The sequence below is a fragment of the Piliocolobus tephrosceles genome, chromosome 13 (genome assembly GCF_002776525.5).
Source record: "Piliocolobus tephrosceles isolate RC106 chromosome 13, ASM277652v3, whole genome shotgun sequence".
Taxonomy (NCBI): domain Eukaryota; kingdom Metazoa; phylum Chordata; class Mammalia; order Primates; family Cercopithecidae; genus Piliocolobus; species Piliocolobus tephrosceles.
Window position 1 is genome coordinate 13,664,826 of NC_045446.1, and position 14,791 is coordinate 13,679,616.

Genomic DNA, 14,791 nt, shown 5'->3' on the forward strand with positions numbered 1-14,791 from the left:
AGGAAGGAAGGAAGGAAGGAAGGAAGGAAGGAAGGAAGGAAGGAAGGGAGGGAAAAAAAAGGAAGGAAGGAAGGAAGGAAAGAAGGAAGGAAGGAGAAAGAAAGGCTTTGGAGGTATAGAGGAAGTACTAGGAAAAAAGGTCAGGACAGGGAAAAAAAATTGGACAGTCATTTCTTAGAGGTGATGACCAAAGTCAAGAATCCATGTAGTACGTAGCAGATACATGCACCCAGCAAAACCATAAGACATATTTAGTTATTCTTATTTTACAGATAGAACCCTTAGACCCAAAGAAGTTAGCAATATTCCTAAGATCACATAACACGTAACTAATAGAGTTGAGAGCGGAACCCAGGTTGTACTGAATCTGCTCATGTTCCTTCCATGCCCCTGTCAGGGTAGGGGAAAATACAGAAATAAATCACAGAAATAAATCACAAAATTAATTAAAAATTAAAAATTAATAAAAATAAGAAAATTAAGTTTTAGGGAATATTTATGGTTTGCAAAAAGAGGAAGCAGTAAATAAACATGGAGAAGTCTAAGCTATAGGAGGAGAGGAGAAAAATGCCAAGTCATGGAAAGGAAAAAAGCAGATATTTTCAAAGAAAAGATGATCCAAATTCTTCAGGAAGATATCAAGAAGGAATACTGACAAAGGCTAAGGAATTGACAACTGAGTGATATCATGTGGGGGTCTATTCCACCTGGTTCTGTTGAGCACATTGTGTCTGCTGCTTACTGCACAACTCCATAACTTCCCTAACTTCCATAGACAGGTCAGGATAAAAATTGCACTACAAAACTTTTTTTTTTTTTTTTTTTGAGACGGAGTTTTGCTCTTGTCACCCAGGCTGGAGTGCAATGGCGCAATCTCGGCTCACTGCAACCTTCGCCTCCTGGGTTCAAGTGATTCTCCTGCCTCAGCCTCCTGAGTAGCTGGGATTATAGGCACCCGCCACCACGCTCTGCTAATTTTTGTATTTTTAGTAGAGATAGGGTTTCAGCATGTTGGCCAGGCTGGTCTTGAACTCCTGACCTCAGGTGATCTACCCACCTCAGCCTCCCAAAGTGCTGGGATTACTGGCATGAGCCACTGTGTCTGGCCCAAAAATATTTAATTTTAAAACCCTCTGAATATACTGTACTTTACTTCTCTGAGCTTAGCTTTAATTTTGCCTAATTTTTCTTTTTCTGATTATAAATGTAATAAATACATATAGCAGAAATTTTGTATAAAATTTGTATATAATTTTGTATAAATTTTGTATAAAATTTTTGTATAAAAAAAAGCATAAAAAAGAAAAATCATCTACAGTCCACACACAATATCACAGCTGTGAATATTTTTTATAACTTTTGTAGGTGTTTTTTTCCATGCATATTACAAATAGATGTGATCCATCATATACATGGGACAGAAAGATATTTCATGTAAAATTTGTATCTCATATGTTTACTTAACATTATTGCATAAGTAGTTTCCTGTGTTACTGAAAATTATTGACAAATATTTTCATGGCTTCCAAATATTTAATCTTGGATATTCATTCCATGACTCATATAATTATTTACTCATTTGGGTAAATTTTAAAATTTACATTTTTAAAATTTGATTATTAATAGGTGTTTTCAAAATCCATTCATTTTTCATTTCATTTTATTCTAAGTGATTTCATATTCATTAGTCATTTGCATGTTTGCTTTTTTAAAATTTATGTATTTATTTATTTTGAGATCAGGTTATGACACTGGCTAATTTTTGTATTTTTGTTAGAGATGGGGTTTCACCATATTGCCAAGGCTGGTCTCGAACTTCCGGGCTCAAGCAATCTGCCCTCCTCAGTCTCTCAAAGTGCTGGGATTACAGGCATGAGCCACCGCACCTGGCCCATTTTCTTTTGTTTTTACTTAACTTTTATTTTAAGTTTTGGGCACATTTGCAGGTTTGCTACATAGGTAAACTGTGTCATGGGGGTTTGTTGTACAGATTATTTTACCACCCAGGTATTAATTCTACTACCCATTAGTTATTTCTCCTGATCCTCTCCCTCCTCCCAACCTGTACCCTCTGATAGGCCCCAGTATGTGTTGTTCACCTCTGTGTATTCATGTGTTCTCATCATTTTGCTCCCACTTATAAGTAAGAACATGCAGTATTTGGTTTTCTGTTCCTGTGTTAGTTTGCTAAGGATAAATGGCCTCCATCCATGTTCATTGCAGCACGATTCACAATAGCAAAGAAATGGAATCAACCTAAATGCCCATCAATAGTAAACTGGTTAAAGCATTTTCTCATTTGATATAATCTGATCACTTTATCAGATAAAATCGTGCTCAAAAGAGAATATCATTTAAAATGTCTGAAGCATTTATCTGAAGTATTTAAAGTGTCTCTATCCTGGCGGGATGATTGCTTGAGCCCAGGATTTCGAGGCTGCCATGAGCTAGGATCTCACCACTAGCCTGGGTAACAAAGTGACACCTTGTCTCTAAAAACTTAATTAACTAATTAATTAATTGAATGTCTCCATCCCTTCATCTTACCCCTTATTCCCTGACCTAAAGTGAGATGTTAATCATAGACAATTTTTTTTTTTAGATTTGAAACCACTATGACATCTTGGGGCCTTATTGTCTCTTCTATCAACGATATCGCTGAAAATGTTGATCACAAGACATACTGGCAGTTCCTTAGTGGCATAACACCTTTGAATGAAGGTGAGGGAAGAAAAGGCATAGGTGTTATCTTCCGTAGTTTGAAGGCTACATTCCTTAATTATTTTTCATTTAATTTATTCATTCATTCATTTAATCGATTGATAACTATGAGATCATATGTGTATATACAATAATTTCACAGACAGTGATTGCTTATATATATACAAATATCTATTTTACATATATATATAATCATTAGAGAAAGAGATTAATTCTGTAGGCAGTGGTAATACCTTTTACAGAGAAGGAAAGTAAGTCTTAAGAGACATTAAAGGGTCTTGTACAAGGCATGCATCTAGAATGTAAAAGTGGATAATCAAACCCAGGTTTCCAAACTCTTTGTAACTCTATTGTACAAATGTGCTTTGCACAATACTTTCACTCAAAATTCATGCTTCACCTTCTTTTTTACAAAAATCTCCAAAGAGAGGAATGCCTGCGTGTGGATGTTGGTACATGTTTCCCCTGAAAAAATTAGGAGAAAGCGGGAAGAATAAAACTCAGACTTCAGCCAAACCTTAACATTGGTTAAAGCTTTTGCACACATATTGAAATATTCTCCAATTTAAAGGGCACTGGTGTATGGTTTTTGTCTAAGCATGATGTTACCTAGTTAACCTGATGTTAACTGTCACTATGCAGAGACATATAAAGCCAAATAAAGTTACAGTAGAGCCAAGGTCATAGGTTGGTAAAGATGCCTCATTATCCAATATTACAGTGGGGGAGGTGTTTTTCTTAGAGTCTATCGTGTATTTAACAAATCTTACCAGTCAGAATTTGTGGAATTGTAGCAAAACACATAATAAAGATCTCGGAGTCACAGAGGACTTGGTTAGAAGCTCCTTCTCTTATTTAATACCTGCATTACATTAGTAGTAAATCTGTGAGCCAGTTTGCACAGCTTTAAAATGGAAATTGCACTAATCATTTCTTGGGTTATTGTGAGGATTGGAAATAATATACTTAGAATGATTAAGTACAGTGTTTTACATGGCATGTATTCAAAAATATTAATCATCATTATTATTATTTTCCCATCACCTTCATCTCAAGAAATGTCTGGATCAAAATATCCCATATACCCCATAAATGTATACACCCATTATGTACCCACAAAAATTAAAAAATTTTTAAATACCCAAAATTTTTTTTAAAAAAAGAAAGTAATTGCCCCAGGAACTTAAATCAGGCATATTCTTATGTCTACCAATTACTTTTCTTCCCTGGGAGAAAGAATGGTAAAGTCCTCTGAGAAAAAAAAGATGTGGGCCTGAAACTGTCATTCTTTCTGTTGCCCGGCTACCTGAAAGGTAACAGATATTGCCATCGTCTATCTTTCCTGTCCTGAAAGACAAAAATTCTCAACCCACTGCTCTTTCTTATGTCTTACAAAAACTTCAAAAATGAACCTGAGGTTCTCCCTTGAATGCCCTAATTTTGGCCTAAATAAGCCATTTTAGCAATAACCACCATTTATTGCACAATTATTCAGTGTCAAGTACTGTCTCAGGCACCCAGCAGTCATTATTTCTAATTCTGAAAAATAACTCTTCAGAGTAAATATTATTAACAAAATCTTGTATGTGAGGAAAAAGAGGCTCGTGCATCTTAAAGGGTATACCCAAAGACTTACTCCGTGAAATGGTGACCAGAGACTGGAAACCAGAACACCCTAAATCTCAATTTCATGTTCTCTCCATAATCAAACTGCCTATTTCTCTCTAGGATGATTTTACTCCTTTAAAAAATTTAGTGGGTTCACTGCATCTAGCTCACTGCATCCCTTGGGGGATGGAGATGGTTACATGCACCACAGTCACCTCATGTTATTCTATGCTTATTTCCAGGGGTTGCTGACTACATACCCTTCAACCACGAGCACATCACAGCCAATTTCACGCAGTACTAAGGAAGAGGTGGGTTCAGCTTCTATCAAACATCTTCAAAGGATGGGTGAAATTTTTTCCAGTTCATTTTAAATCTATGCAAAAAAGTGAATGTCTGTGATGCTACCATATTCCTGGAAAACCACAATGTAGAATAAAAATGCAAAGTTCACTGGAGTCTCAACATCTATGACTCATGAAAATAAAACTTTCAGCTTCTCAACACAATGCCTGCCAATCATCGTTTAAACCTAAGGTGACGGGAAAAGGGAGAGTAGCTGATATTTTTGGATATCATTCTGATTTCTAGATTAATTAAATAGCACACTCCCTATTTCTACAAATGGTATATTTCTTAATGTCATATTTTCATATTATACCAGGTACTCCTTTTCAAATTGCCTAACGTAAACATGCCCACGTATGTACATACATGTGTACATGAAATGGCCAAACATTTCAACATATAAAACTCCATCAACATATAAAACTCCATCAACATAAAACTCCCGGGTGGCTCAAAAACTTGGTAAATGATTTTATGTCTTAACTCTTTCCTTCCATTTCCAATTTTTTGGTTAAATTCATATTTAAAATATATACTTAGATCATTTACATATGTAATGTGTAAATTAACTTATATTCAATATATTATACATAATTTAATATATTATACATTTTATATGATTTTTTTTTTTTTTTTGAGACAGAGTTTCACTCTTGTTGCCCAGGCTGGAGTGCAATGGCACGATCTCGGCTCACCGCAACCTCTGCCTCCCAGGTTCAAGCAATTCTCCTGCCTCAGCCTCCGTAGTAGCTGGGATTATAGGCATGTGCCACCACGCCCGGCTAATTTTGTATTTTTAGTAGAGATGGGGTTTCTCCATGTTGGTCAGGCTGGTCTCGATCTCCCGACCTCAGGCGATCCACCCACCTCAGCCTCCCAAAGTGCTGGGATTACAGGCGTGAGCCACCACGCCCGGCGATATTTTATATGATTATATATGATTTTATATGAATATATTTTATGATTATATATAATTTATCATATTATATATTTTATATAAATAGATATAGATCTTTGAAAAAATTTAAGCTTTCAAAGATAAACATAACTCCAATCTCTGCCAGTAGGAGTCAACACTGGTACAAACTTTCTAGAGAATATTATAAAAATTTGTATCAAAAGACCTAAAATGACCGGGCATAGTGGCTCATGTCTGTAATCCCAGCACTTTGGGAGGCCAAGGAAGGTGGATCACCTGAGGTCAGGAGTTCGAGACCAGCCTGGCCATGGCGAAACACGTCTCTACTAAAAATACAAAAATTAGCTCAGTGTGGTGGCAAGTGCCTGTAATTCCACTTGCTTGGGAGGCTGAGGGAGGAGAACCACTTGAACCCAGGAGGCAGAGGTTAAATGAACCAAGATCACACAATTGCACTCCAGCCTGGGGAACAAGAACAAAACTCCATCTCCAAAAAAAAAAAAAAAAAAAAAAAAAAACAGGCCTAAAATATACTCACCTTCAGCCAAAAAAAAGCCCAATTCTGAAATTTATACATACATACATATATATATATATATATATATATATATATATATATGAGGACACATAAATATACAAGAATCAAAAGGTCAGCTGTAACTATTATAGACCAGAGCTTAGGTGTACAGCCACAATACACTTCCTAAAACTGAATCCCAGAATCAGATAGACTGAACTGCCCAGGCACAAGCCTCCCATCTGGGCATCTCAGAGCAAGTACCTGCTCTCTGGTAACAGTCTGGCTCCTAGGAGAAGAAGGTGTGGGCCACATAGGCCCAGGTCCTAATTTCAAACTTATCTATTAGGTAAATCTCTCTATCCCAGAAAAAGGCCAAGACTGTCACTGTAATAGAAGGAAATCTCAGGGGTGGTGAGTAAAGTGCTCTCTCATAACATAACATAATGTTTATAATATGGAAAAAATAGAACAATCTAGATGTCCAACAATAGGACAATAGACAAACTCTGGTACATCCATATGATGGGATACTTAAAAGTTACTAAAATTCATGTTGAAGATAAATTCTTGCCGACATGGAAAGACGTTCATGATGAACATGAATGAAGTGAGTGAATGAAGTGAAGGAAAGCAACTCCAAGTGAATGAAGGCAAGTACACGACCACATTATAATATTATCCATGCTGGAGTGTTTCAGTGGTGATCTCTGTGTGGCAGAATTATTGCTGATTGGGTTTTTTTGTTTGCCTCTCTGTTTTCTAAGTTTTAGCCATTCAACACATAATAATTGAGCAACTGGAAAATGGAAAAAAAAAACATTATTTTATACAAAGATTATTTTTGCTTGTTTAACAATAAATTGGGCAACCAAAGAGATTTCTGTGTGTGTGTGTGTGTGTGTGTGTGTGTGTGTGTGTGTGTGTGTGGAGAGAGTTTGCTCTAATAATAGAAATTGAAGAAACAAGGCTAGGGAGGAAACGGAGAGAAATCACAGATTTGTTTCATATAATGAAAATCTTGTTTTAGCTACCTATCTAAGACTTAATTGTGTGTGTTCATCTATATCGGCAGAGCTAGAGACAGGGAAATGGGTTCGAAAGTTGTAATTCTGTTTTGAACAAGTGCTTTATTTATTTGTTTGTTTGTTTATTTATTTTGAGATAGAGTCTTGTTTCATCACCCAAGCTGGAGTACAATGATGCGATCTTGGTTCACTGAAACCTCTGTCTTCCAGGTTCAAACAATTCTGCCTCAGCCTCTCAAGCAGCTGGGATTACAGGCGCCCACCACCACGCCAGGCTGATTTTTGTATTTTTAGTAGAGACGGGGTTTCACCATGTCAGCTAGGCTGGTCTTGAACTCCTGACCTCAGGTGATCCACCCACCTTGGCCTCCCAAAGTGCTGGGATTACAAGCATGAGCCACCACACCCAGCCAAGGAAATGCTTTAAAATGTACTTATATTGGCATACACTATAAAAATGAAGGTGGTTGTCATAAGTAATTTTCTTAAAGTGAGAATATACAGCAAAAGAATATCATCTTAAGTACTTTGGGGCAGGAAGTTAAGCACCTTGGGGCAGGAAGTCACATAACTTCTGTTTATAAAATACACCTCCAACCTGGGCAACATAGGGAAACCCTATCTCTACAAAAAATAAAAATAAAAATAAATTAGCTGGTCATGGTGGAACATGCCCATGGCACATGCCAGCTACTTGAGAGGCTGAGGTGAGAGAATTGCTTGATACTTGAGCCCAGGAGGTCAAGGCTGCAGTGAGCCATGATCACGCCACTGCACTTCAGCCTGGGCTGCAGAGCCAGCTCCTGTCTAAAAATATGTATCTTTTTAAATATATAGTGTAAATGTATATGTATAAAATATACCATTATATACACCTATAATATATATTTATATATAACATATAATAATAGGTATATATACCTATTATTTGAAAATATATGATAGGTATTATATATAGGTTTATGTATAATAAATACACCTATTATATATAAATCTATATAAATATATATCTATATAATGCACATTATAGTTATGTATTATATATTATATACTAATATAATATTTATGTGATGATATATGATATATAAATGTGTCATACATACAAAATATATAATGTATTTATATATCATATATTATATATATGCTTGTATATCATCTATGTATCTTATACATATATGATAAGCTTATATATCATATATATGAGTGCATATATATAAAAATACCCATTTTCCAAGACTTATTTCCATTTCTTAATATGTTTCCAATACATTTTCCAGCTTGTTTCCATTTGTCATTATCTCACAGATTAAGGATTTCTATCTTTCCTTGCTCATTTGGGGATGACTACACAGTTTAAGGATTTTTTTTCCAAGCATTGCTTCTCTCGTTTCTCTTGCCCATAATTCCCATGTTATAGTCATTTAGCACCAGTAAATTATCTAAGAAGAAACAGTCAATTGGGTGACTTATTAATATACAGTACCTGATTTCTTTTAAAAAGGTGGTAACAATGAAACAGAATACCTCTGAAACAAAGCCACAGCCTACAACCAACTGACCTTTGACAAAGTCAACAGAATAAACAATGGGGAAGGATATCCTACTCAATAAATATTGCTGCCATATGCAGAAGAATAAAACAGGATCCCTACCTCTCACCATATACAAAATTTAACTCAAAATGGATTAAAGACTAAAATGTAAGACTTCAAACTATAAGAATCCTAGAAGAAACTTGAGGAAATACCCTTCTAGACGTTGGCCTAGGCAAAGAATTTATGACTAAGCCCTCAAAAGCAAATGCAACAAAAACAAAAACTGACAATTGAGACCTAATTAGACTAAAACTCTTCTGTTCAGCAAAACAAATTACTGTCTGGGCATGGTGGCTCATGCCAGTAATCCCAGCACTTTGGGAGGGTGAGGTGGGCAGATCACTTCAGGTCAGGAGTTCGAGACCAGCCTGGGCAACACGGTGAAACGCCATATCTACTAAAAACACAAATATTAGCCGGGCATGGTGGTGGGCACCTATAATCCCAGCTATTTGGGAGGCTAACACAGGAGAATTGCTTGAACCTGGGAGGCAGAGGTTGCAGTGAGCCGAGATCGCGCCACTGCACCCCAGCCTGCACAGCAAAAGGAGACTCTGTCTCAAAAAAAATAAATGAATAAAAATAAAAATAAAAACAACCAAGAAAAAAAAAAAAAAAGAAGTTACCAACAGAGTAAACAGACAACCTGCAGAATGGGAGAAAATATTTGCAAACTGTGAATCCAGTAAAGAACTAACATCCAGAATCTATAAGGAACTCAAATAAACAAGAAAAAAAAATCCTATTAAAAAGTAGGCAAAGTACATGAACAGAGACTTCTCAAAAGAAAACATACAAGCAGCCAACGAACATATGAAAAAATGTTCTACATCATTAATCATCAGAGAGATGCACATCAAAATCACAATGAGAGGCCATATCACGTAATTCAGAATGGGCATTATTAAATGATCAATAAATAACAGATGTTGGCAAGGTTGAGGAAAAAAGGAAATGCTTATACGCTGCTGCTGGAAATGCAAATTAGTTCAGCTCCTATGAAAAGCAGTTTGGAGATTTCTCGAAGAACTAAAAATAGAATTACCATTCAACCCAGAAATCTCATTACTGCATATATACCCAAAGGAAAACAAATTTTCTGCCAAAAAGACACCTGCACTCATATGTTGATCACAACACTATTCACAACAGCAAAGACGTGGAATCAATCCAGGTGCCCATGACGGTGGATTGGGCAAAAAAATATGTTACATATAGGTCATGGAATACTACATAGCCATAAAAATAATGAAATCATGTCCTTTGTAGCAGCATGGATGCAGCTGGAGGCTGCAATCCTAAATGAATTAATGCAGAAACAGAAAACCAAATATTGAACGTTCTCACTTATAAGTGGGAGCTAAGGCTGAGGGGAGTGGATCACACCTGTAATCCCAGCATGTTGGGAGGCTAAGTTGGGAAGATTGCTTGAGCCCAGGAGTTCGTAGACCAGCTGGGGTAACATAACGAAATGCTGTCTCTATGAAAAATTTAAACATTAGCCGGGCATAGTAGCACATGTGTATAATGACAGCTACTTGGGAGGGTAAGGTGGGAGGATCACTTGGGCCAGAGAGGTTGAAGCTGCAGTGAGCAATGATCACACCACTGAACTCCAGTCTGGGTGACAGAGCAAGACCCCATCTCAAAAAAACATAAAAAATAAAGTAAGTGGAAGCTAAACGTTGAGTACACATGGACACAGAGATGGAAACAATAAACACTGGAGATGAGACGGGAAGGAGCGGGGCAAGGGTTGAAAAACTACCTATCAGGTACTATGTTCACTACTTGAGTGATAGGATCATTAGAAGCCCAAACCACAGCATCACACAATATACCTATGTAACAAACCTGCACGTGTAACTCCTGAATCTAAAATAAAAAATAAAATAAAAAAATAAATTAAAAAAAAAAAAACCACGATGGATGCGGCCGGGCGCGGTGGCTCACGCCCCTAATCCCAGCACTTTGGGAGGCCAAGGAGGGAAGATCACGAGGTCAGGAGATCAAGACCATCCTGGCTAACACGGTGAAACCCCGTCTCTACTAAAAATACAAAAAAATCAGCCGGGTGCGGGGATGGGCGCCTGTAGTCCCAGCTACTCGGGAGGCTGAGGCAGGAGAATGGCGTGAACCCGGGAGGCGGAGCTTGCTGTGAGCAGAGATTGCGCCGCTGCACTCCAGCCTGGGCAGCAGAGCCAGACTCCGTCTCAAAAAAAAAAAAAAGGATGGATGCACATAGATTTGGAAGACAAAGTAAATACATTTATTAAACACTGTAGTGTTTAACTTCACTTGGAAATGTAATGTTTACTTCAATTTTTATGAGGGGAGCTTTATGGAAAGATGCATTTGTGTTTATTATGCACTCTGTTTTATGTTGGGTAGTAGTAAACTCTCACAGGAATTAATGAGAAGAAATTTGTAATATGATAACTATTTTTCTTCATATTATTTCATATGATTATAATTAGAGGGAATTGTTACACTTTAATTCATTCTTCTCTATTACACTCAATACATTAAGATAGAGAGCTTATTATAAGCAGTATGCATATCTCAGAGAATACAATTTATATTTTGAAGTTAGAATGCAAAATCTAACTTCAAAAAGTCAATTAAATTTTTAAAATAGAACGACACAAAATTATTGAAGATACCAAAGTCAGTACTGAATATGCATAGAAAGTACCTATCAGGAAGAAACCTAACATTACCTCTGAGGTTCTTCTGATCATTATTTTACTGCTTTTTTCTCATAGTCTCACAAGCAAGGTTCATTTTTGCTTAACAATATATCTTCACCACCTAGCACAGCACCTGGCATAAAAATTTATATTGAATTAATTATTTTAGTTCAGAAAAGATAAGTTACCATTGGAAAATATAGTCTACAGATACAGTGTGAGAAGAAATCTGATCTTGGAATCAAAAGATTTTGAATGATCACTCCTGTATTCGCTTGTAAACAAGCTGAGTGACCCGGACAAGTCTCTAATGAACTCAAAGATCAGTTTCTTTATCTGTACAATCAGAGATTTGGCATAGAATCATCTCTAAAATTCTCTTAATTTTTGGAAAAGTCTTAAGAATTGTATTCTCTGAGATATGTAACAAGCTCTCTATCCTAATGTATTGAGTGTACTAGAGAAGAATGAATTAAAGTGTAACAATTCCCTCTAATTATAATCATTTATGTGTGCTCATTATTGCATAATGCGATTGCCGAAGCATGCATTTGGTTGGGGTTTCAGTGGCTATAATAAGCACTTTGTGACCTCTACTGGACACACAGGGTAAAGTCTTGTATGAGTCCAGGAGTTGGTAGACCAGCTGGGGCAACATAATGAAACACTGTCTCTATGAAAAATGTAAATATTAGCCCGGCCTAGTAGCACAGCTCTATAATGACAGCTACTTGGCAGGGTAAAGTGGGGAAGGGTCGACTAAGCATGACTATTTTGTCAAGATGCAGAAAAGAAAGAAGGGAAGATTGCTAGCAAATACGTTCCCTCCATTTAGGGATTGTATACAATTGCACTTGCCTTTAATTAGATGTGTGAATAACCTATAACAAGTATGTGGTTGAAGTACACTGTTGAGGAACTGGAGCTAAATATCTGACACCTCCAGTCCCTTCAAACTGAGACCCTACAACTCTTTGAAATAGCAAAAGCCTCAACTTGGTCAGAAGTGTAAATGGTTCTGAGATTAAAATGAAAAAAAGAAAAGAGAGGAATGAGAATTCTAGCCAAGAAAATTAAAATAGAGAGTGTGGAACTTAACAAAATTGTTCTAAATTTTATCTTGAAGAACAAACATGTTAAACATAGCTAGTATATTTTTTATAGATTGCAAAAACAAAGAACTTGATGGAACAGATATAAGAATGTGTAATATAGTGACAATGAATAAAACAACGTAGGACCAGTCTCAGAACATGGGAATGGAAGAAAATGTCAAAAGGAACTCCCAAAAGCTGTGAGAATTTAGTACATTATAAAGTCACATATTAAGGCCGGGTTCAGTGGCTCACGCCTGTAATCCTAGCACTTTGGGAGGTTGAGGCAGGTGAACTATTTGAGGTCAGAAGTTCAAGACCAGCCTGGCCAATATGGTGAAACCCCATCTCTACTAAAACTACAAAAATTAGCCAGGCGTGGTGGCACGCACCTATAATCCCAGCCACTTGGTAGGCTGAGGCAGGAGAATCGCTTGAACCCAGGAGGCAGAGGCTGCAGTGAACAGAGATCACTGCACTCCAGTCTAGGGAAAATAGCAAGATTCTGTCTCAAAAAAATAAAAAATAAAAATAAATAGGCCGAGAGCGGTGGCTCACGCCTGTAATCCCAGGACTTTGGGAGGCCGAGGCGGGCAGATCACGATGTCAGGAGATTGAGACCATCCTGGCTAACACGGTGAAACCCCGTCTCTACTAAAAATACAAAAAATTACTGGGCATGGTGGTGGGCACCTGTAGTCTCAGTTACTCGGGAGCCTGAGGCAGGAGAATGGCGTGAACCTGGAAGGCGGAGCTTGCAATGAGCCAAGATTGCTCCACTGCACTCCAGCCTGGGTGACAGAACAAGACTCCACCTCAAAAAATAAATAAATAAATAAAGTCACATATTAAATGAGAATTTTCAACTTTGAGAAAGAATTATGTTATATCCCTATCTCTGGCCTTGATAAGCAGTATTAATACATTTTGACTTATCAAAGTAAGTCAAATATATTAATATTTGACTTATTTCTTTTTTTTTTTTTTTTTTTTTGAGATGGGTCTTATTCTGTTGCCCAAGCTGGAGTGCAGTGGCACAATCACAGCTCACTGCAGCCTCAGCCTCCTGGGCTCAAGCAGTCCTCTTACTTCAGCCTCTCAAGTAACAGGAGGACAGGCATGAGCCACCACGTCTGGCCAATATTTTATTTGTGTAGAGATGGGTTCTTGCTGTTTTGCCCAAGCTAGTTGGACTCCTGGGCTAGGCAATACTCTCATCTCAGCCTCCCAAAGTGTTGGGATTACAGGCATGAGCCACTGCACCTGGCTGAAAGTCAAAATTCTTAAGACAATTACTGACAGGTTTTTTGTGCATAAAAATTATAAATAGTCCTACTGCAAAAACAATCAAGATATATTGAAAACTGAAAACAGTTAAAGCATACAACCAGCCGGGCACAGAGGCTCACGCCTGTAATCCCAACACTTTGGGAGGCCGAGGCCAGCGGATCACCTGAGGTCAGGGGTTCAAGATCAGCATGGCCTACATGGTGAAGACCCATCTCTACTAAAAATACAAAAATTGGCCGGCCATGGTGGTGGGCACCTGTAATCCCAGCTAAGCAGGAGGCTAAGGCAGAAGAATGGCTTGAACCTGGGAGACAGAGTTCGCAGTGAGCTGAGATCACCCCACTGCACTCTAGCCTGGATGACAAGAGTGAAACTCTGTCTCAAAAAATAAATAAATAAAAATAAAACATATACAACCTAATAGGAGGTGCTATACTTAATACATAAGCAATTTTGAATTGATAAGAAATAAAGCAAAAGAATTTTTAAAATAGACAAAGTATACAAGCAAATCACACACACAGAAAACAAATAGACAAAAATATGTGAAATTAAGGACATGAGAAAAAGTGTGACATCACTTATCATTAAGGAAATGCAAACCAACCTATAACCAGTATGTAGGTTATATTAAGTAAAACTCGGAGAATGCCATCAGAAATCAACTTTAGTTTACGACTGGTTATCCAAATCAACTCTGTGAGGCTGGGTTGGGTTTGATTTTGTGTGTGTGTTTTTTGTCTGTCTGGTTTTTGTATTTTCTCATTACCCTCTAATTTAAAACATAAAAATTAAAAAGTTGTGTTGTCACTTCTAATCACAGAAAACATTCTCACTTCAGTACCTAAAATGTCTAATACTATGTAACAATCACAACTCTGAATTCCATTTAAAAGAAAAGTGACTCTCCTCCCCCAGCTCGGCCCTGCTTCAGATAGAGAGATAATAGCAAAAACAAAATGGGAGTATGGGGTGAACCTG

At 37.2% G+C, this 14,791-nt stretch overlaps 1 protein-coding gene across 2 annotated transcripts in view; it reads left to right on the forward strand.

Moving 5' to 3' along the window:
- CBLIF (cobalamin binding intrinsic factor) overlaps positions 1 to 4,833 on the forward strand; it is a 16,794-nt gene extending 11,961 nt beyond the window's left edge. For both annotated transcript variants that reach the window (XM_023215853.1, XM_023215854.1), the window contains exons 8-9: positions 2,603 to 2,721; positions 4,572 to 4,833. In XM_023215853.1, the coding sequence (XP_023071621.1) occupies positions 2,603 to 2,721; positions 4,572 to 4,633 (181 nt within the window). In that variant the 3' untranslated portion in view covers positions 4,634 to 4,833. The remainder of the gene's footprint in view (positions 1 to 2,602; positions 2,722 to 4,571) is intronic.
- Positions 4,834 to 14,791: the final 9,958 nt, after the last annotated feature.